The sequence below is a fragment of the Lontra canadensis genome, unplaced genomic scaffold, assembly GCF_010015895.1.
Source record: "Lontra canadensis isolate GAN:19392208 unplaced genomic scaffold, GSC_riverotter_1.0 scaffold146, whole genome shotgun sequence".
NCBI classification, from domain to species: Eukaryota; Metazoa; Chordata; class Mammalia; order Carnivora; family Mustelidae; genus Lontra; species Lontra canadensis.
In genome coordinates, this window is record NW_022631140.1 from 2,268,849 (window position 1) to 2,292,012 (window position 23,164).

The 23,164-nt window shown below is 40.7% G+C and overlaps 1 protein-coding gene across 1 annotated transcript in view; it reads left to right on the top strand.

The window, feature by feature from the left end:
* Positions 1 to 23,164, top strand: part of USP31 (ubiquitin specific peptidase 31) — a 60,948-nt gene that overhangs the window by 9,578 nt on the left and 28,206 nt on the right. Inside the window, exons 2-6 of the mRNA XM_032843955.1 lie at positions 16,810 to 16,947; positions 18,221 to 18,309; positions 18,401 to 18,493; positions 19,088 to 19,223; positions 21,442 to 21,586. Of these exons, the coding sequence (XP_032699846.1) occupies positions 16,810 to 16,947; positions 18,221 to 18,309; positions 18,401 to 18,493; positions 19,088 to 19,223; positions 21,442 to 21,586 (601 nt within the window). The remainder of the gene's footprint in view (positions 1 to 16,809; positions 16,948 to 18,220; positions 18,310 to 18,400; positions 18,494 to 19,087; positions 19,224 to 21,441; positions 21,587 to 23,164) is intronic.

The following is a 23,164-nucleotide window of genomic DNA, read 5'->3' on the forward strand; positions in this document are numbered from 1 at the left end:
TAGGATATTGAGTTCAGTCTAGTAAGTAGGAGAGCCTTACATGATTTTTAGGAGGATTAAGTAAAAAGATATAAATGAAGGTTTAATATAGAAACTTAGTAACTATTCAGTAAATAGCAGGTGGTGAAAATGAAGGCAGTCATTTTAATGTCTGTGGCCTTTAAGTACCCTTCCCCATTTCTAAACTCTGTCTCTTCCAATGAGCAGTTTTTATTGCTGCCACGTTCATCTTTTTTTTTTTAATTTTTTTTAAAGATTTTATTTATTTGTCAGAGATGGAGAGAGAGCAAGCGAGCACAGGCAGACAGAGAGCTGCCACGTTCATCTTAAAGTTTACCAGTGATTACATTATTTCTCTTCTTAAAAATTGCTTTTACTTTTTCTTTTATATACAGTACACAGTGTGAATTTCTAAGTTTGGCATTTAATAAGCTTTTCCAGAAAAATGAAGTAAAAAGCATACATAAAACCAGCCCCGTTAAAATTTAGACTCAGTAGACATAAAACTACTGTCAATTTGCTCTAAATGTTTCTAAATGCCTGCTCTCAGTTTCTGTATTTACCTGGTCATGGACTGGAGACAAACACTTCACAGACGGGTACCGGTCCGTGGATCACATTTTGAAGAGCATTGCTCTAGTGCTTTCCAGAGTCTGATTTTGCCTGTTGTATTCCTGTAGTTTCAATTAAATGTTATGTTCCCAGGGTGCCTGGGTGGCTCAGTCAGTTAAGCTGCTGCCTTTGGCTCAGGTCACGCTCTCAGCAGGAAGCTGGCTTCTCCCTCTCCCTGCCGCTCTGCCTACTTGGGCTCTCTCTTGATCCCTGTCAAATAAATACATAAAGTTTAAAAAAAATGTTCTGTTCCCATATTTCCTGTAAAATGATAGATTTGGAGGCTTAATGAGATTCAGGGTTGAGGTGTTTTTGTTTTTGTTTTTTTATTCCCCATTCTATTTTTGGTAGTGTTGTAAACTTGAATCAGGAAGCCTATTAATGTCTGGTTGTGTGTCTTACTTTGTTAGTAGACACTGATGATTATTCCGTGATCCATTAGTTCATTAAGGATCGAAAATGGTGTTATAACTTTAACATCTTATTAGTTAGAGCACTTCTGTAGAGGCTCTTGCCCTCATGAGTTATTTGGTTACCCTAAAGTAAATTTGGAGAAGAAAGGTACCATAAATGCTTGAGGGTTTTTTCCCCTTAATTTTTGGTTTCCAGAATAATTTTTCAAAAAGATTTTATTTACTTTAGGAGAGAGAGACAGCGAGAGAGGGAACACAAGCAGGGGGAGTGGGAGAGGAGGAAGCAGGCTTCCCGTTGAGTAGGGAGCCCGATGTGGGGCTTGATCCCAGGACCCTGAGATCATGACCTGAGCTGAAGGCAGGTGCTTAATGACTGAGCCATTGAGGCACCTGGAGTGATTGCTTTTTAACCCACTGAGCCACCCAGGCGCCCTTTTTTTTTTTTTTTTTTATTAAAGATTTTATTTATTTATTTGACAGAGAGAGATCACAAGTAGACAGAGAGGCAGGCAGAGAGAGAGGAGGAAGCAGGCTCCCTGCTGAGCAGTGGAGTGATTGCTTTTTAAAATTTAATTTTGTTTCACAATTATGTAAAAAATAAAATACATGGTAGAAGTCAAATGTACAATGTAAGATCTATTCAAGGAAGTCTAGTTTGTCTTTGATCCTGACACCTCCTTTCTCTCTAGATTGTATGATTTATTCTTTCATTGTTTTAATACAAGCAAATTAGTTTTCTCTTGCTTTATGTGTGTGTGTATATATGTGTGTGTATTGTGTATGTATTCGTATTTTCTCTTATTTAGATAAATGGTGGTGCATTGTATGAATTTTCTCCATCTTGCTTTTTCCTATAGCTGACATATGAGTGCTTACCACATGCCCTACATAGTGGATTATTTTATTTATTTCTTATAACAGTGTAAAGTAAATACATGAATTATTATTTCTGTCTTACAGATGAAGAAACCAAGACATTTCTACAGACTTTTAATCCTGTGAATCTCTAAATTTCCCATGATAACTGGTTTTCTTCTTTGTATACATGTTTATGAGTGAATGAATGGACAGTGACCTAACTTCTGTATCTGCTTTACTTTGAGCAATAAGGGAGGCAGAGCAAGGCTTGTATTTAAACTCTAAGGAAGGAGATTCAACCTTTTATTTAAGGTGTAGAGCTCTCTATAGCTGGAGAAGAATAAAGAACTTTTCCTGACCAGAGGTGCTCCCAGTAATTATAAAGATACATTAACTTAGAACATTCTTTAATCTTACCCTAAAATAAGAGTTCCTTTTTAATAGTTCAGTGACAACTTGGTAAATCTCTCTCATTTTAGGGCCTGTATTCCATGAGAGTTAGAATAAACTAGAAATGCTAAAGAGAAGTCAAACGCCTTTAAATAAAAGCAGTAGCTCATGGGAAATAGGTACTAGTGATAGAAAGTAGCCTCATTTCCCTGCAGGTAGGTGGAGAGAGGAGCACTGGTAGCTTGTTATCATCTGTCCAGCGGGAGGAAGGGTAGGTTGGGTTGGAGACCTGTTGGTCATTACCCTTTGAGGCTCTGTGGTGATGCCCGGCAGCTGAGTCGGCTGTTGTAACTGCCCACACCTGCTTCCTGGTGATACCCGCTTCTGTCTCAGGCTGTCAGCATCAGAGGATCGTGCCAGGGGGAGGGGGAAGGGACCTGGGGTGCATGTCTGCTTCTTCCCTTTTGAAAATCTGAACCCATGAGTTTTGAATTTAGTGAGCTGGTCGCTGAGCCTCAGTTTCTTTATTTTCCTTTTCATTGCCACTTGAGACCAGCTTTACAGATCAGTGTTTGACAGCCATTGGTTCCCTTAGTGATGGGAACATTTTAGCTGGAAAACCAACCAGCTGTCTCACACATCCACTAGCCCAGCCTGTAAGAGTAAGCCTGGGACCCAGGAAAGGGACCTTGGTAGGAAGAAGACATGGAGGGTCCTACAGAAGGCCACGGTAGTCAAGTGCTGAAGAGAAACGTGTTCTGCTGCAGAATTTTCTCCGTATCTGGCCTTGCAACTCTAATTGTTCTGTAGCTCACCTTTGATGCATGTGTGCTCCAGGTTTTGACCCCTTGAATTGTAGACTTTTTTTGAAGGGGTGGTATTTAAATTTCCAGTGTTACAGAGCTAGGTGGCTCCGCTGAGGCCTCTGTCCCCCGAAGAGTACTTTTCAGGATGATTCATTCTGTGCTCTTGTGTTGTCAGTTTATGATATTTTTGAGTAACACGGTATTAACCATTCATCTGCCCTTTTGAGGGAATAAGTCTTTCATGTAAGTTATTTCCTAGATAATAATTTGTTCTTCACGGTCCTTCCTTATTTTTCTCTTGCTTTATCCCGTTTTGCTTTTTTTCCAGAGAGCCTATACCTCCTGATTCCTCATTCCTGTCTTTTGCCATTTTCAATCTGCTTCTAGTTAAGTAACCAGATAAATACAGTCAGCTCTAAATAAGACTAAATTTAGAGTTATGGCCTCAGAGTCTGGCTAAATTAAGAAACATCAGTGTTCTTCCTTTTTGAAGTCAACTAAGTTTTAAAACTTTTTAAAAATGATTTTATTTATGGGGCTGTTGGGTGGCTCAGTCTGTTAAGCATCTGCCTTTGGTTCGTCAGGATCTCAGGGTCCTGGGATCGAGTCCTGTATTGGGCTCCCTGCTCAGTGGGGAGCCTCCTTCTCCCTTTGTGCCCCTACCCTCTGCTCATGCTTCTCTCTCTCTCTCTCAAATAAATAAAATCTTTTAAAAAATAAATAAAATATTTTCATTAATTTAAGAGACGGAGAGAGAATGAGTGGGGGCAGAGGGACAAGCAGACTCTCCACTGAGCAGGGTGCCCAATGCAGGACTTGATCCCAGGATCCTGAGATCGTCACCTGAGCTGAAGTCAGACGCTCAACTGACTGAGCTACCTAGGCCCCACTAATTTTTTTTAACTTTTTAGCGAAATATGGCATACATACAGAAAAATGCATACATCGTTAGTGTATAGCTTGGTGAATTATCCTAAAGTGATAATGTGTCAATCAGATCACAAAGTAGAACGTCACTGGCACTCCAGAAGCTCCTTTGATGGCCGCCCTCTCCCGATTTCTACCTTCCCCCTCTTCCCCAAGGGAACCATTCTTTTGACTTCTAACACCTCTAACAGACTTTGCCTGTTCACGAGTTTTATTGTGGGTAGAATAGTAAAAACACCTTTATTGGGGCGCCTGACTGGCTCAGTCAATAGAGGATTTAACTCTTGATCTCAGCATCATGAGTTCAAACCCCATGTTAGGCATGGAGCCTACTTTAAAAAAAAAAAAAAAAAAGAAGAAGAAGAAGGAAAAAGAAAAAGCTTCACTGAGATATAACTTCCATATCATAGAATTCACCCAAAGTGTATGATTCACTGGTTTTTAATATAGTCACAGAATTGTGCAACTATAGCCACAATCAATTTTAGAACATTTTTATTATCCCCCCAAAGAAACCCCATTCCCTAATGGCAGTCACTCCTCATTTCCCCCCAGCCTCCCAGCAGTGGGTGTCTTTCTGTTTTTCTAGATTTGCCTTTTGTATAAATGGAATCCTGCAACACGTGGTTTTTTGCATCTGGCTTCTTTCGCTTAGCATCTGTTTTCAAGGTTCATCATTATACTTTATTCCTTTTTATGGTTGAAAAGTACTCCATTGCATGAATATACCGTGTTTTGTTTATCCATTCACCCATTAATGAATATTTGGGTTGTTTCTACTTTTTGACTGTTAAAAATAATGCTTCTGTGAACTTTCATGAACACATTTTGTGTGGACTTACGTTTTCATTTCTTTTGGGTACATGCCTAGGAGTGGAATTGCTGGGTCACACTGTGACTCCATGTTTAACTTTTAAGCAGTTTCCCAGCTGTTTTGCCCAGTGGCTGCACCATTATGTATTCCCATCAGCAATGCATGGAAGTTTCCAGTTTCTCTGCATTCTTGCCAACACTTGTTGTTGTCTCTTTTGTTAAAGCCATCCTAGCAGGTGTGAGTGGTAACTAATTGTGGTTTGTTTTTTTAAGTGGCATCTTTTAAGTAAACTCTATCCTTGACAGCTTGAAATGACAGCCCCTGAGATGAGTCATATGCTCCGCTTACGGAGCCAGCCAGGCACCCCTCATTATGGTTTTGATTTGCATTAAGTATATATTCTTTTGTGTCTGGATTCTTTTGCTAAAGTTCATTATGAGGTAAAATCTATTTTGATAAGAATATTATCTAAGTTATTGTGGAAAACTTAGAAAGTATGTAAAAGTTGAAAGAGGAAAATCGAAAATGTAGAAGTTGTTTGGTATATTACTTTCCTGGTATTGTATTATGATTAATTTTTGCCACAAAAACTCTTCTGATCATTGTATGAAGGTATATGATGATCTATTTGGGGGTGGTTTCTGGTTGTGATGAATATTTTTAATATATATCTTTCACCTTTTTTTAGGAGAAGATGGTTATTCATTACATATATGAATTCTTAAAATTTGTAAGAAAACTAGTTACTTTTGATTATTTCTTTAGGATACATAGAAGTGAAATTCCTGGTTCAGTGGCTCTCTTTTTTGAAGAACCTTAAGTCACCTTGTTATCCTTATTTTACAGGATTCTGCCATTAGCAATGTGCAAGAATGTCTCTTGTACCCTATTGTTGCAAAATAGAAATCTTTACACCCCTAAGTGGGAAGTAGCATTTTACTGTTCTAATTTGCATGTCTTTGATAACTAGTGAGGTAGGACAGCTTCATCTGTTCTTTGCAGTGGAAATATACCCATATGATGGTAACATTTTGATAGCTGAGGGAATTACCCCGTTTTGATTTCACAGACTTGACTTTGTTTTCTGTGTATGCATACACTCTTCCGTTTAGCCTTCACCTTCTACAGGCAGATGACCAAGGCCTGAACCAACTGGAATTATTTGGGTCAGACCAGGCTGAGGCTGGGAAGGTTTTAAATTGTAGTTTGCTAGGAAAAGCCTGGAGCCAGGACTAGGGCCTTGTGCTGGTTTTTATCTGATCTGATTTTCAAGGTGAGGGCTGAAAGATCTGGTTGAGGCCGGATTGATTTGGAGACCATACTTGTGTGTGCCCCAGGAGTCAGCGGTCTTGACTGTGGGGCACACAGTGTTGGGTGTGGAGAAGCGATATGGCAGGCCCATGACTTGAAAGCATCTTCAGCCCCCTAAGATTTATTGGGTTTATGGCACTCCAGGTTTTTGGCAATGTGAACACATCATTTGTAGTGAAACTTGCTTTATCTGCTTATGAATGCTACCTCTTGGTTACTACTAGTTGATGTTTCAGTTATCAAAATGCAGTAGCAATAATGCTTCAAAGCAAAATTGTTTCCAGAATATTTTGGATCCCTTTATAAAATTGTCTGTTTGGTCAAAAACATTTCAGATCTGTTTATTGTCAAATACCAACATATTCAGAATCAAGAGGATGCGTACTTTGTCTCTTTGTGTATAATCACACACACACACACACACGCACACACACACAGATTATAGAAGAAATATATGCATGTTTGGCTTTGGGATATTTAAGGTTTGACCTTATGCATCCCCCACTGCTTGTCTTTCTCAACCTATTCTACCTCCAAGGGTGTATAGGTCACTTAACTTCCACCTCAAAGAGCAGTACCACTCAACCAAGTACTCTGGCTGCTGTGCCAATGAGTAATGCCATGTGCTGACTTCCAAGGGTGTGTTTCTCCTGTGGTATGGTTCCCTTGATCAGGAAGCTGACCCTGGGTTTTTTCCTTTTCCTAGACCTAAGCTTTTACCTCCTATGTGGCAAGACAGGGTGGCTTAAAAAGGCCCCTGGTAGGTGTCTGTAAACATAAATTCTTTTTTTCTGTCTCTCTTTCCCCCATTTTTCTTTGATGCTAGCTGCAGTCCCTTTTTTCCTTCAGTGATAAGATTCAAAGATTGGTGTAAGTTTGGGTTTAGGATTATTATAGGCAGAAAACTTTGATCTGAGTTCCTTAGGTATGTCTAGCAGAGGAAAAAGAAATTCTCAGCATTGTGCAGTCCGACTCTCTAGGATTTGCGGCCAGAAATAAGGTCCATTTCTTTGTTTTGCCAGCCCCATCTTCTGTGCAGAAGGTTTGGGTTCCCTGGCCAGGATAGTAGGTGGTGTGCTTTCGTAAGATCTCCTTATGTACCACCTGGTCATTGTTAAAACAAATTCATTTTAGAAAATGTGGGAAATACAGAAACGTATAAAGAAGAAAGGGATAACTCAACCTAAAACTTGCCACTCTGAGGCAATGACTGTTAGTGTTTCAGTGTATAGTTAGAAGGATAAAAGACAAAAAAAGTCTCTAAAAAAAGTATGAAATTATGTCCATATGTAGTTTTGCATCTTCTTTTCACTTAATTGTATTGTGTATTAATTTCTCCATGTTTTCTAAAACTTAAACATTTGTTCCATGGTAGGAATATATAATAATTTTGTAGATATATCTATATCAATCAGTTTATTTATTTTTTAAAGATTTTATTTATTTGTCAGAGAGAGGGTGAGCACAAGCAGGAGGAGAGGCAGGCAGAGGGAGAAGCAGGCTCCCTGCTGAGCAAGGAGCCTGAGAGTGGATCTCGATCCCGGGACCCCAGGATCATGACCTGAGCCAAAGGCAGACACTTAACCAGCTGAGCCACCCAGACATCCCTAATTTTGTAGATATTTAGATGGTTTTTCTAGTTTTTCTGTTTTGACTTAAAAAAAAAAAAAGAAAGCTCTTTATTAAATAATAATTCATGAATCAAGCAGCATCCCATCTAGCAAATAGAGGGGACTCCAAGATCTCTGTTTTGACTTTTGACTGTTGAAGATTATTACACTCCCAATGAGGCTTTTCAGCTAAATCAGAACCGGACATTTGCTTTTTGGACCGTGTTGGTCAGATTTTCCTCCTTTAAAAAAAAAATTTTTTTTTTTAAAGCTAATTTTGTTATAGTTGGGAAGAATCTTAGACGGTGTTGGATAATGACAGAGAGTGAAAAAAGAAGATACTCTTGAGTTACTTAAGTCACTTGATTAGATACATAAACACATTTTGGTGCCCTGAGCTGACTTTAACTTCGGAGTCAGCAAGGCTTGGCCACGTAGGGTGTGCTGGGAGGGATGGACAGGCTGGGAATTCAGTGCCACCAGGGGAGCAGCCTGAGCACTGTAAGGTAAAGAGCACCCCCTTTACATTTGCTGATGAGGGACAGATGGAGTTCTTCAGAGCCAGATTGTTGTCTCTCTTGTTTGCTTTCTGCAGCATCCTGGGACTCTCAGGCGGGCCATAGTTCTCCTTCACATATTGCAACTTGATTTTCTGGTATTGTCCAAATTCCTCCTTACTCCTCAAATAATAACATCTCAATTAGATAGACTCCATTTTTTTGTTGTTGTTGTTGTTTCTGGGCCATATTTCAGTCATAGGAAAAAATGCAAATTACAACAAAGCACTCATTAACAAGGATTTCTTTAAAAGGAAATAAGCTCCCAGAAGCCTGGCGTCTCCAACACGTGTTCTGTGTCCACATAGAAAAGTGACATTCCAAATGATCAAGCCCTTTATGATCCTGAATCATGTAAGGCAAAAAAAAAAAAAAAAAAAAAAAAAAAAATCATTTATTGAAGGATTTTGGACAAAAAGTTTTTAAGGCTGTTTTAGTAAGACGAGGTTGAAGAATAGTGGTAACTTTGGACAAGTTATTTGACTTTTCCAAGCCCAAGTTTTTTTTGTCTGTAAATAATAATGATAATACTTAACAACATAGGGAACTTCTGAGGGTTAATTTTATAGGAAATAACACCTATAAACAATTAGTATAATGCCTGGTATATTATGAACATTCAATTATTAGCTGTCATTATTGTTACTGTTTGTCTCAAGTATTGTTTTTGCTAAGTGTTGGGGAAATAATATTGAATGAGACATTCCAAATCACTGTGTACTGGCAGAGGCAGATATGAGGTGATGTGTTCTGGTGATATGAATAAGATAGAGTGTAATAAAACAATATAGTACAGTTATGAGAAAAGACCCACCCTTGAGTTTTAGTGCTTTTGGAAGTGAAACTTCAGAGCTTTCCCAGTGTGGCCATTTTCTTTCTGTCTTGGCTTCACATTAGAGCATTTTTTTTTTTTTTTAAATTACACTTGAGAAAGGTTAAAATGATCAGGTCCCACTATAGATAATTAAATCAGCATCTCTGAGCTGCTCCCAGTTTGTGGTTTTTGTTTCTGTTTCTGTTTTTTTAATTTCCCTAGATGATTCTAATGTGCAACCAAGAGAGACAATGCTTTAGATATTTTTGCTTTCTCTGTGACATTTTCCAGAATTATATAGGATAATTCCTTTCTTTTTTCTTGACTTTTGAAACTTAAATAATACAAGCTGTGTAGAATTTTAGAATTTTTAAAATGCTTTTATAAAATTTTTTTTCATGAAAATGGTTTTATAGAGTTTGTAAACTAAACTCATTAAAGCTTCACAGTGTTTCTTTTAGAAAAGTATTCTCATCCCCACTTTATAGAAAAGGTAGCTGATGCTCAGAGCAAACACACATGAAGAAAAAGACAGTAGAAAGAGGATTTGAATCCAGGTATTCAGAATCCAGTCTTTCTGTTTCTGTTGCCTTTCTAGTAGAAACTTTCAACCGCTGCTCACGTACTTGGTGGTCTTCTCTTGCTGCTGTATTTTTCTACCTACATAGCTTTATGATCTGTTGTAAACTCGTTTGTCATTGTTCATCTGGCTGAACCACTTGGGGTCTGTTCCTTTTTATATTTCTCTCTTTCATCCTGGCTCTAATGCTCTTGACCCTACTTCCACTTTAGTTGTAATTTTTTGGAATGCAGTCACTATTTCTCAACACTCTTACTAAAGCTTTCTCTTTTAGATAAGATATATACCCTTTCCTAGTCTCTCTTTCAGCATTGAGTCCCTGCCACCAAGTCTTTTTGGTATATGCAAGTTTGTTTAATATCCAAATCTACTCTTTTGAATGCAGATATCCCTTGCTATCCAAATCTGTTTAGTTCCTGAGTTTGGATCATGAGAACTTGGATTCAAGGGACACCTCTACTTAAGTTACTCATGTTAGGTCCTTCTGTTATAAATCCCTTTCCCCTGTGGCCAAATGGGAACACATGAATAGGCTCTGTTTGGCAGTCTCTACTTATTCTCATTGAGTTGTCTTTCTATCTTGGATGGACGCTCCTTTCCTGTTGTCGCCTTTCTTTTCTCTCTCCTCTCCCACCCAGCTCCCAGCTCCATTCTACCAAGGAAGGAGAGTAAGGGAGTGCATTTGAGGGATGGGAATGGAGGACATTCCAGTCCTGGGGCAAGTATATGTGAAAGTCTGGAAGCGTTACAGTCTCTTTCAAGGGCCAGTTGTTACCACGGCTGGCAAATAACAAGGGTGCCTCAGCCTAACTTGTGTTATGTGAAGACTTCCTCACCAGAGGTGAAGGTGAGGAGGCAGGAGTGGATAAAGGACTCAGAGAACCCTGTTTGAGCATGGCTGCTTTCTGTACCCTGGTATGGAACATTGTTGAATGGACTCTTTCGGGTCTATCACTGTTTTATCCCTTATGTTTTAGTTAAGTATTCTTCATCAACTTAGTAGTTGTTCATAAAGTCAGATTCAAAAGATGAAACTTTTCTCAAGACAAGTGTTACTATTCTGTTCTTTCCAATGCAGTCCAGAAACCAAATTTCACTTTTAGATGCCATCTGTGAACTCAGCTGTTCACAATGCATCTTTCTCTTAAAATTTAAGTGCTCTTGTCCTCCCAAGTTCTCCTTCTTACCCAGAATCACTGGAAATAAATTCTGCATTTCTTCTGGCATAGAATCAAGGAAAGTGGGTAATAATTTGGTGAGTTTTGGCAAGCTGCTTTTTCCCCGAAAGAATAGAATAACCCAGCTCCTGATCAAATCAATACCACCATGTCCATTCCCTGTAGGAGGAGATCATCAATAGCCATTGCTTTGTCGTCTTCTTCCTGGGATTGGGTCAAGAGTGTCTAGAGCCAGTTTCTGTCTTTTCCCTTCAGCCCAGGATTCTGCTGCTGCTGTACTAGGGTGCTATGGAAAGAAAACCTCATGTCTAATATTACCGTGCCAGTTGGATAGAATTCATTCTTTTTCTTTTCAGGGCCATGCGTCCAACCACCCCTCCTTTTTTTCTTTTTTCTTCATAAGGGGAAAAAAGTTCTCTGTAGATCTAGGCCTTAAGATTTTATTTGAAGGGTAAAGAGAAGTTTTATTATAAAATTCAAAAGCTTTATAGATTTGTTTGACTTGCACATTATTGTTAAGTAACTGGATGTTAAGGATCATCGGAAAATTGGAGTGATAGTCAAATTCATTTATAGTAGGATATGTAGGATTTAAACCAATAGGTTAATCTTCCAAACAAATACCACACCCGCATTCTAGAAAATGGATAGTTTAAGAGGGCTCATATTCTCTTTTTCATTGAAGTGACAGATTTATTTTTTTATAATATCTTTTTTTTAAAGATTTTATTTATTTATTTGAGAGAGAGAGAAAGAGAGCATGAGAGGAGAGAGGTCAGCGGGAGAAGCAGACTACCTGCAGAGCAGGGAGCTTGATGTGGGACTCAATCCCGGGACTACAGGATCATGACCTGGGCTGAAGGCAGTTGCTTAACCAACTGAGCCACCCAGGTGCCCAGAAGTGACAGATGTAAATAATTTCTCAGATTGTAGCAATGCTCCTATTTATAGATGACATATTCCAGTGATAATTAACTTTTTTAAAAACTGCAAAAATACAGAGGGATTGATTTTAAGATATAAATAAGAATAAACTAAGGTTCAATTATGCAAAAAGTTATAAAAGGCAAACCAAAGTAATGTCAGATGAGGCCCAAAGCGGGGTGCCTGGATGGCTCAATGGGTTAAGCCTCTGCCTTTGGCTCAGGTCACGATCTCAGGGTCCTGGGATCGAGCCCAGCATAGGGCTTTCTGCTCATCAGGGAGCCTCCTTCCCCCCGCTCTCTCTCTGCCTGCCTCTCTGCCTACTTGTGATCTCTGTCTATCAAGTAAATAAATAAAATCTTAAAAAAAAAAAAAAAAAAAACGAGTCCCAAAGCAAAAGTCAAATCACTTGTTGGGACTCTAGGGGAAGAGGTTAGGGGAAGATTTGGGATGCCAGGAGTGTCATCGATGGCCAACTCAACTGCTTTGCTTTATAAATCAGAAAGCACAGGTTCCGTGAGTTACCTGAGATAACCAGTTTATGGTTTGTGGCAGAGCCAGAGACTGGGCCCCGGTTTCTTGACTCCCACTGTTTTTTCCTTCTTGACTCCCACTATTTTTCTTTCTTCTGTAACATGTGCTACAAAGTAATTACTAGATTATTCTATGTTTTGTCTTGTTTTGGTAAGAAGTAAAACAGATAGTCCCTTGGGTCTCTGCAGTGGGAAGAAGTCACCATTGTGAAGGAGGAAAAAGGGTCAGAAAAAGGAGCCTTTGTGTTTGTGTGTGTTCAGGGAGGTTTCCTGTAAAACGTCCTTCAGTTTGTGATGTAGTGATTTAGGGTGGGGTTGACCTGGAGCAGTTTCTGCCCTAGTTATGGGGGTTGTGGAAGTCCTATTGCCTGTTGAGTCGTGCCCAACAAAAATCTGGTCGAGCAGCCTCTGCACAGTACTTTGTACACAGGGACTGGGGAATAAGTGCTTAGCTGAGTTGAAGCGATAGTGGCAGGAATCATAAATCAGATTTGATGCAGTCCTGATAAAGAATTGTGTATTGTCTCCACGGTGACATTTGATGGATTCTGTGCTTGAACTGTCTGCTGTGACACGTAACGAGGAGCTTGATTTCAGCTAACTCGTTTTTCAGGAACATGTGTGCGTGGAGGGCTCCCCACCCCCGCTGGGAGTAAATACAAGAGAGGGTTCCTAGACCAGACACTTGCCGTGCTTCAGGCGGTTGGTGTGCCCTGTCTGTAGGCCAGGAGATTTGTCATTAGCCTGGCCACCCCGAGACTGCCTCTTGGCAGCTGTCGTGTGGTTTTTCCCCAAAAGGAACAACCCAAAACAACTAACAAAAATGAAGGTTCCCTGCCTTCCTGTCTATAACGTCTGAATCCGTAACTGTCTTTACGTCCTTCTCTCCTGTCTCTCCCACCTCCTGTTTAAGGCACTTCTCTACCTCTTTTCTGAATCCCCCCCTTGCCTCTCACTGAAGAATGTGCCTTCTGCAGGTGTCTCCCTTCCGTGAGCTCCTTCCCCTCAGTGTGCAAGTCCCTCTTCACCGTAAGCTCCCCACCAGGGGGAGCATCTCTCCTCCTTCCCTTCTCCTGTGACTGAGCCTCTTGCGGATGAAGGGTGGTGTTCTTGCAGTCATTCGATTTCCTTACTTTTCCTCTCTCTCACCCTCTCTGGTCAGTATCTGCTTCACTGAGACGGTGCTGTCCGTTCTTAACTTGCTGTTCCAGAGGACCGCCTCCGTGCCCGTCTTACCTGACTTTTCTGCCGTCCTTTACCTCTCTGCTTCCTGAACTCTCTGGCTCTTCGGGCTTCTCTTATCTTCTTTGGCTTCTTCATTGTGACTTATCCCTTCTGTGCCATCCTTATTCAAGAATCTAGCTGCCTCCTTTTCTCATTATGTGTTTCCAGGGTCTTTTCCTCTGTGTTCATACGGTAAGAGAGTGCTGCTCTGATTTAACTTTCCAGCTCAGATTTCTTTCCTGAACCCCAGACTTCACCTCACTGGGGATCCTACAGGTCCCTCAGATTCAGCATGTTGAAATCTCTACTGTCCCTCAGTCACTTCCTCTGTTCCCGACTTCATTATCCATCTAAATCAGATACTAAAAACCTTGGTGTCATCCCTCATTTCTTCTTGTATCCCTTAATATAGTATCACCATTACTTGTCACTTGTTTCTTTTCCTTCCTGAGTTGGCCACACTATCAGTGGTGCTGCTAGTGCTGATGGCTTTTATTGGTCTTTTTTTCTTTATGGGGAAGACTTCTCTTTCTTCTGTAGATCACATTTTCCCACTGTCTACACCAAATGTCTCTGGCTTTGATTCTCCTAAATGAGTACATAAGACCACAAACCAGACTATTTCTAGATGAAGTACGGTGTCAGGTATAAACTGCTATAGGGAGATTAAGGAAGGTGAAACCCAAGGAAGAAAATCCTGGATTTGATGATTCGGGTGGTGTCTGGCCCTGGAGGAAGTTTTGTAGCATAGTGAAGACTCCCCACACCATTTCTCCTTTGGTGTACCTTTGTCTGAGATAGCATTCAAGTGGCGTCCTTCTAGTCACTGAAACTTTGTTGTCAGGGTCCTTCTGCTCCTCTGCTCACTTTATCCAGTTAGTAGATTTTGCCAGTTGAGACCTCAGTGTTCTCTTACTTGTGTCCCTTTGATTTTTTTCCTCTTTGAATTTGAATCTTTGTCAATCATCTTTTTGTTATCATTCACATTTAACTGATCATCAGGTTATGATAGTTCATAATCAAGTTGTAAATCTGTCCCTTCTTTTCTTTTTTTAAAAATCTTTTTAAAAGATCTATTTATTTATTTTAGAGAGCATAAGGGAGTGAGTGGGTAGAGGAGCAGAGGAAGAAAATCTTCAAGCAGATTCTCTGCTGAGCGTGGAGTCTGATGCGGAGCTCGATCCCGCTACTTGTGAGATCACGGGCTGAGGCAAAACCAAGACTGGAACTTAGCCAACTAAGCCACCCAGGTGCCCCTTAATATTTTATTTTTATGTGATCTTTAGATCTAATGTGAGACTCAGACCCACAACCCTGAGATCAAGAGTTACACACTTCACCGACTGAGCCAGCCAGGCACTCCCCTATTATCATCTTTTTTTTTTTTTTTTTTTAAGATTTTTTATTTATTTGACAGAAAGATCACAAGTAGGCAGAGAGGTAGGCAGATAGAAATGGGGAAGCAGGCTCCCCGCTGAGCAGAGAGCCCAACGTAGGGCTCGATCCCAGAACCCTGAGATCATGACCTGAGCTGAAGGCAAAGGCTTAACCCTCTGAGCCACCCAGGTTCCCCACCCCTATTATCATCTTAAATGGAAAATTCAGTGGACAATTTTTAGTTCTTTGTCCTATTTTATCATTCTTAACACCATTGATCACTGTCTCCTTCATAACCCTCTTCTCTTGACTCTTGAGACTCTGTTCTCCTGCTTTTCTTTTCTTTCTTTTTTTAAAATTTTGTTTATTTATTTGACAGAGATCACAAATAGGCAGAGAGGCAGGTGGGGGCGGGAAGGAAGCAGGCTCCCTTCTGAGCAGAGAGCCCCATGCAGGATCCCAGGACCCTGAGATCATGACCTGAGCTAAAGGTGGACTCTTAACCCACTGAGCCACCAGGCACCCCGTTCTCCTGCTTTTCTTACCATGTCTTTGGTGGTCTTTTCTTGGTCTCCTTTGAGGGCCCCCAAATATATTTGTCTTCTGGCTTGATCTCTCCTGGCCATGTCTGGGCAATCTCATCTATACTTATGATTTCGGCTACCACTCATCTGTTACTCCCAAATCTTTTTCCTCAGGGCACGCTTTTCCACTGAACCCCAGATCTGTATTCCTCATTTGTTTACCAGATACTTCCATTTGGAGGTTCCACAGAACTTTAAATGCGGTGGATTTGAAAAGGGAACTTATTGTCATCTTCCCCAGACTTCTTCCTTTTTCATTTTGCCTTGATGAAGGGCACCATCAGTTGCCCATCGCCCAGATATGACACCTTGGGGACATTGATGCCTCCCTTCTCACTGTCCCCATTCATTTGGTCACAAATCCTATTGAGTCTACTGCCTAAATTCCTAAGTCTCTCAGGTCTGCCTTCATGTTTCTGTCCTCACTGCCTTAGCTTGGATCCTCAGTATTTTCTTGCCTCATCAGCTCCTTTGTCTCCTCACTGCCCACAACTGCAATTGTGTCTCCTTCTCCCTCCTACTTCCAAATCCCATACTCAGCTGAAATTTGAGTTCTTATTATATCTTACTTACATGTGAAATGTTGTGCATGCATTCTTACTTAACCACCACATTAACTCACCATTCTTTTGCTTCGGAAGAGAGTCGGCCCAGGTCTCACAAATACAAGTGGTAGGAGAGAAATTTGAACCCAGGCTCTATGCTCCAGGGCCATGCATTTAATTAACCAGTTCGTTGAGCACCTTTCACTGGCCACCCCTCTTTCCATATTGTAATCTTTGGAAGCATGTCATTGGTCAAGGTAGTTAAGGTCCAACTCCTGAGAGGAAACTATTGACATTAATTATTTGGAATTCTATGAGGAAGATTTATTTCTTCCCCTTTTTCATTTAATCACTTATGTGTTGTAGATGTATTTATTTTATACTTGGGTTTATAATTCCATACTATGTTACTTACTTAACCAGCTCTCACTTTTAAGATGTTGAAGTTATTACCAACTTTTTGCTATTATAAAGCCTGACGAACGAATATTTTCTTAGAAGTCTTGGCTTGCTGTTTTGTTGGTTTCTTTAGAGATATTCCTCAAAGTAGGATTGTTCAGTAGGTGCATTTAAGTCTTCTGTACATGTTTCTCGGGGTGGGTTTTTACCTTAAGCATCTGTTTTTATGTTGCTGTCTTTCTAGGAAGTGCTCTTAACACCCTTGAGATTTTGCATCCCTCTTTGGGATTATGAATAGTTCATCTTTAAAACCAGGAATTCAACTCTTCATGCTGATTTATTTACCTGTGTAGAGTATTGTGTCAAAGAACGCACTGCAATATCGGGGAAATTCCCAGCATGACGCCCAGGAGTTTCTGCTGTGGCTTCTGGACCGAGTTCATGAAGACCTCAATCATGCGGTGAAGCAGAGCGGCCAGCCTCCGCTGAAGGTGAGGGTGCGCGCCCTGCTGGGGCAGCCAGGGAGCCGGAAGCAGGGGGCTCCGGGATGGTTTAGTGAATGGAGTAAATGTAGATTCTTCTCTCAGACCTCCACTGAGGAGTTGTTGCGGTTTGCATTTAGTTAATAATAGTGAAATCAACTAAGCCCTGGGTAAGTATAAAATTCAGGGGTACTTAGAGGATTTTCCTTGTGTTTACTGCTTGCTGGCAGCATAAGAGAGATGCTGTGTCTAAGGAACTTAGAGTCTAGGGAGGGAGGACATATTTGCGTGTGTGACTAGCTTTAGACTACAGTCAAGTGATTCCAGGTCACTAAGCTGTATTTAAAGCAGAAATTGCTTTCTTTTCCAGTGAGACACATAGACTTACAGATGCCCGAAATGAATACACACTCTAAAAGGAAATGAATGGATGTCTTTGCTATTACAATTGGATTTGAGTGTAGGAACTGAACCCCTAGAATATTCTACTAAGAAATAGTGATTCTTCCTCAGTTTTTATGCATGCAGCCTTAATATGATTGGTGAAATGATTTCTGTAGTGGAAATAATAGACCAAAGAGTTGCTATTCGCTTGCCATTTTTAAAGGTTTTGATAATTCTGCACTGTATCTCAAAATTTCAGTCTGTGATTTTGGTAAGGTGTTAAGTAATTCTGATTTAAGGTCCCTCTGTGCCCATACACTCTGTACTGTCATAGGACCACGTGATTGTGGCTAGGTGTCCCACCAGACTGAAATGTACTCAAGGTCAGGCACTGTGTCTTATTTATCTTTGTGTCCTTGTGCCCTTTGCGGGGCTCTCTGTACATGCTAGCAGGTGTTCAGTGACTGTCAGGTGGATGGACATGAAAAGGCCAATTAAATATGCAGTAGAGTGGCTGGGCACCAAATCGAGCAGCACAGCTGGCAGGGGCTCGAGCGGGTGGGCACCATGGTGGGGGTTATTTCCTGGAAGAGCCCAGAGGGAGACCTTCAGAGCTGGAGGGAGATGGGAGCACCCTATGGAAGGACTGCTGGGCTGCCTGGGTGGGGTGGAGAGACCAGCACAGGCACGGTCTGTGGAAGAGCCTATGACATGCATCCTCATGACCCCCATCCTGGCCACTGCATTCTGATGCCTTCAGCACATTCTTTTCACTGGAACATCTGGACCTGATGCACAGCTTGTAGAGGAAGTCAGGACATTTGTGACTGTTTCAGGTTTATCTCCCATCAAAAATTGGTACTTCTAATGTGTGAAATTATACTTGCCCTTTTTTTAGCCACCATCAGAGACTGAAATGATGCCTGAGGGACCATCTTTTCCTGTCTGTAGCACTTTTGTACAAGAACTTTTTCAAGCCCAGTACAGGTATGAGCATATCAAATTGTCTCTTATGTGGTCTGCTTGACATAGCTCTAGATGATCTTACTGTGTGTGTCTCTCATTTTTGTCTCTGAAGATCTTCTTTGACATGTCCTCACTGTCAGAAGCAGAGCAACACCTTTGACCCTTTCCTCTGCATTTCTTTGCCAATTCCTCTACCCCACACAAGGTAAGAAGAGCAGGTTTAATAAAATTAAGACTGTACATTCCTGTGTATTCCTTTCCTCTGTAGGCTCCTGTTCGGTCTCTTACTTACTTAGGTAACGAGATTAGTGATAAATTGAATACAGGCATTGTAAAAACCTCACAGAAGTCTGTAAATCCCAGTCTGAATTTACAAGGTGAGCAGGCACATGGGGCAAGCAAGTCTTTTTACAGTTCCTGTGGTTGTCGTCTGTTCAGTTGCTTGTCCACTGATAGTGTGGGGCAGGGGGAGGGTTGTGGAGTGTCTTCTAGATTTTCTAGAGACTATATGTTGCACTTTAAATTAGTTACTTTATATGAACTGTTTTTTTCAAAATTTCTGAGAGGCTTTGTAACATACAAAGCACAGAATCAAGTGTTGATATGTTACATTTTGTTTGACTGCCTTTTCCAAAGGTGTCTTGATTATTGTTTTCTGGTTCCACTTACCCCCTTTGGCTTCCAAATAAAGGTGTGGGTTAGCTTCAGTTTTGTGTTAATTTCAGATCAGGTTTGTTTTGCTTCTGTATTTTAGTTGAAATAAATGCCTAATGAGAAGATCTGACTTTGATCTGCACAGGCCTCTCTATGTTACCGTAGTGTATCAGGGGAAATGTTCTCACTGCATGAGGATTGGTGTGGCCGTGCCTCTGTCTGGGACTGTCGCCAGGCTTCGGGAAGCAGTGTCTATGGAAACAAAGATCCCCACTGATCAGGTAATAAGCCTGCTCAGGCTGATTACACATGAGCCATAAAAGTGTTGCTTTCTGTTCTGGAATTTTCTAATAGTCCTCTGCCAAGTATGGTTAGATAGAAATGCAAAACCAGTTATGTCTGTGTTAAGGAAAGAAAAATCAAGACCCAAAGAAGGAAAATATACATGAAAACTTTTCATGCTTCATTTAATTATACATATATTTTTAAAAGGAAAGCTGTGACTTGACACCAAGACCTTCTTTTAGCTTTGTTTATAAAGCATAATTACTCAGCCTTTCTTAAACTATCCTTATGGATGCTTATGTGGGCAATTGAAAGAGCATCCCTATGCTATTTGAAGGTCAGAGAGGCTTGGAAAACTCCACTAATGGCTCTTGAAAATCCCTTTCCATTATGGTGATAAGGATGGATATCTTCTTGCTGGTGTAGTACATAGAGATGCTCCATATGGTTCGCTTCCTGCTTAAAGCTGGGTCAGAGACTCACTTCATTTAGATGCGAGAAAGGAACGTTGTGCCCCTTCTGCCTTCTTTTGGGGGGGGTGTAAATTTTTGATAAGTAGTTATATTTAAATTGACCCAAAATACTTTTGGCTTGTTTGTGACTTGACATTTTGCATACAGTTTTTACTCAATTCATTATTACGATTTTATTTAGAAAAACATTTCTGATTTTAGATTTACTAAAGAAAGATGATCCTGTGGTAGAATAACTTTTCCCTAGATAGCTTCTGGAAGCTGCTGTGTAATCACGTGATTAATAAAGGTGTTTTGTACTTTGGCCTCATGTGGCTTCATTTGGGAAGTTCCAGTAAAACAAATACAACCAATAATATAGCAAATATCTCATATTTTCATAGGCCAAGTACTGGCGTGTTGATAAAATGTTCATATTCTTCCTTACTTTCAAGTGCTTTTTGATTCTTTTTTCCCTTCAGGATGAGGGGAAAGACTGAAAGAGGGAGGCAGGCTGAGGTGTGTGTTTCTGGGCAGATCTGGTTGTATCTTTAAAGCTTCAGTGCTCTCTGGCTCTTTTTGCATGTGGTTTAAATGGCTGATAGAATTACAAGTTTGTTTTTAACGTTAGCTTGCTGGAGAAAGTAAATTACCTTGCATGTTCACCTGCAGAAAAACAATGTGGTTATTAAACTCATCAGAAGAAAAATACTCTAGGGGTATTTTTCTTGGACTATTTGTGGAATGTGCCACCAGCCTCTTTAACCTCACAGACTCGTAGTATGTTTTTGTTAGCAGAGGGGATTTTAGGGCTCCCTTCCAAGCCCCTCATTTGAAGGAGGCCCAGAGAAACCATGTGACTTGTTCAAGAGCATAGGGCTGGTTGGTGGCAGGCTGGGACTGGAGCCTCTTCATGCCCAGTCCAGTGCTTCTTCTCTAGACAGTGCTGCTGAGCATGTAGTGAGCATCTAAATGTTTCCATTGTGTCCCCCCCCCCTTTTTTATTGTGAAAACTCAACCATTTCAGAAACAGGACTTAGAAAGTAGAAGTATCTTGTCCTAAGTATCTGAGAACTCAGAGTTACTGACTCTAATACTGTGTTGTATATTCACCCCTATTTTTCCTGTGCATATACTACATTTGTTATTTTATAAAGAATGGAATCATTTACACAAATTATTCTTTATGTCACTTCTTATTTAACTAGGAGATCTTCCCATGTTAGTGCACGTATGTGCGGCTCATTCTTTGTAACTACAGTAGGACTATGTAATATACTTAACTAGTTCCTAGTTTGGGTTGATTTCATTTTTTTTTTTCCTTTTACAAAATCTGTGGTTGTATGACATTTTTAACCTGAAACAAAGAAAAGTTATTGAGGTAGGAGAAAGTCTCGGAATTAGATGTGGTCTCTGCTTGTCTTGTTGACAAGTCTCCCACCTCTCTTCAGTTTCTCCCCCTTGTGAGACAAGGGGCTTATACTTTATCATTTCCTGGGGACTCTTCTTTACAAAAACTTAGAGGAACTCTGGATTCCGTGACATAGCATTCTGAAATGAGGGTATGTTACACATTTACAGAGGATATCGTGCTTCTATGATTCTCTCACTGAAGGCAAACAGTGTGGGCCCTGTGACATGTTTCAGTCCCTCTCATGTCCCCACAAGCCCTGACAGACTGGAGAAGCTCATGGTAGAATTGGGAGATCAATTCATATTGACTTTCCAGTTACCCAACTGTTTACATTTTTCCCATTTTTAGATTGTGTTAACGGAAATGTACTATGATGGGTTCCATCGTTCCTTTTGTGACACAGACGACCTGGAAACAGTCCATGAAAGCGACTGCATTTTTGCCTTTGAGACTCCAGAAATATTTAGGCCTGAAGGAATTCTCAGTCAAAGAGGTAAATGAGCATCTGTTTCCATAGGGTTTTCAGGTTTCACAACTGTCTACCCTTTGAGATGTCTGTTCTATAATGGCATACTTTTTTTTAACTATGGTAAAATACCCATAACTTATTTTTATGATGGTATAAATTTTATGGTAACATTTCTCTGGAACAAGGCAGTTCTCACTGTTTTAGGCAAAGATATTTCCTTAGTTTCTAATCTTTTCTGCCTGCACTTGGAGCAGTCCCTATCTGAGGCTCAGAACTGACTGAATCCTCCCTCCTTTTTGGTTAAGTGGCTTCTTAGCATCTTATGACAGCATTTGGGAAGATGTATGATGCCATAGCTGCCTTTTTTTTTTTTTTTTTTTTGCCTTTTGTTACCTGCTCCGATGCTTAATTTCTAGATTCTAACTCGGTTATAAGATGTTTGCTTAATACCTTGCTTTTAAGAAATTGGCATCAATAAGAAGCAAAAGAAAGTCTAGCTCTGGACAGTGCTGTTCCTTTTCCTGTGGTTTGGAACTTAGCCTGTCTCTCTACTGTGGTTGGAGGATTTGGGGGCTGTTTCTGATTTCGAAAGTTGCTAGGCAACTCGAACTTTGTTCCTGGCCTTAGTGTTCTTCATGGTTCTGGGGCTTCTGTTCTTTTTCTGTACTTTACTCCAGTGATTGTTAAAGCATGAAAGGCACCTGGGAACTGGTTAGAAATGCAGATTCCCGGAACCTACTGCAGACCGACTGAACGAGAAGCTCTGGGGCTGGGGCCCAGCCTGCGGTTTTTCACAGGTGATTGCAGTGGGAGACTGGAATCGCCCAAGCGGGAGAGCAGCCGAACTGAGAACCTGGGCTGAGCAGTGTCTTTCTCCTGCTGTGTTTGTTAGAACTGAACCTCCCTGCTCAGCTGCTTTTCCTCTGCTTCCATCGCTGACTTCTGACTCTCCCTCGGAATCTCTGCTTAGAAGTCCTGCGTCGTCTTCACACTCAGCATTTCTTAGACTGTATCCTCCTGCATTTCTTTTCTGGAATCATGGTAGCACCATCCTTCTTTTCACCCCAGGTGGCTCCAAGCACTTCTCCCTCAAAATTCACATGGGAATGATTAAACACTATGCCGTTTTCTTCCTCATCCTCTCGCCACTGGTATGGCTCAGACCAATCTCAGCTGGGCTTTTCTAGTAACTTCTCTACTGTCTTCGCCCCTCGACTTTCTTCTGTTAATTATTTTTTCATGGTGCCACCAGGCTTTTTTGGATATACATTTCTGATCATATTATATGCTTATTGACTTGCCAGTGTTTCCCTTTTGAGATTAAATCTGAACACCTTGGAAGAATTCATGGTTGGTCCTTGCCTTTCTTTCTAGCCTCTTTATTATATTCCATCTCCTTCATGTACCCTATATAGGTTACTCTGTAGTTTTGGAATATGTCATGTACTTTTATACTTTCTTTCTGTTGAGAATTCATTTCTCTAGCTCCTTTATCAGCTCCTACTTTATCTCCCCTACACGTGCCTCCCTGCAATCCACTCATCTCACCCAGTCCTAAGCAACCACGCTATTCTACTCTGATCTCTGTAGATTTCCCTAGTT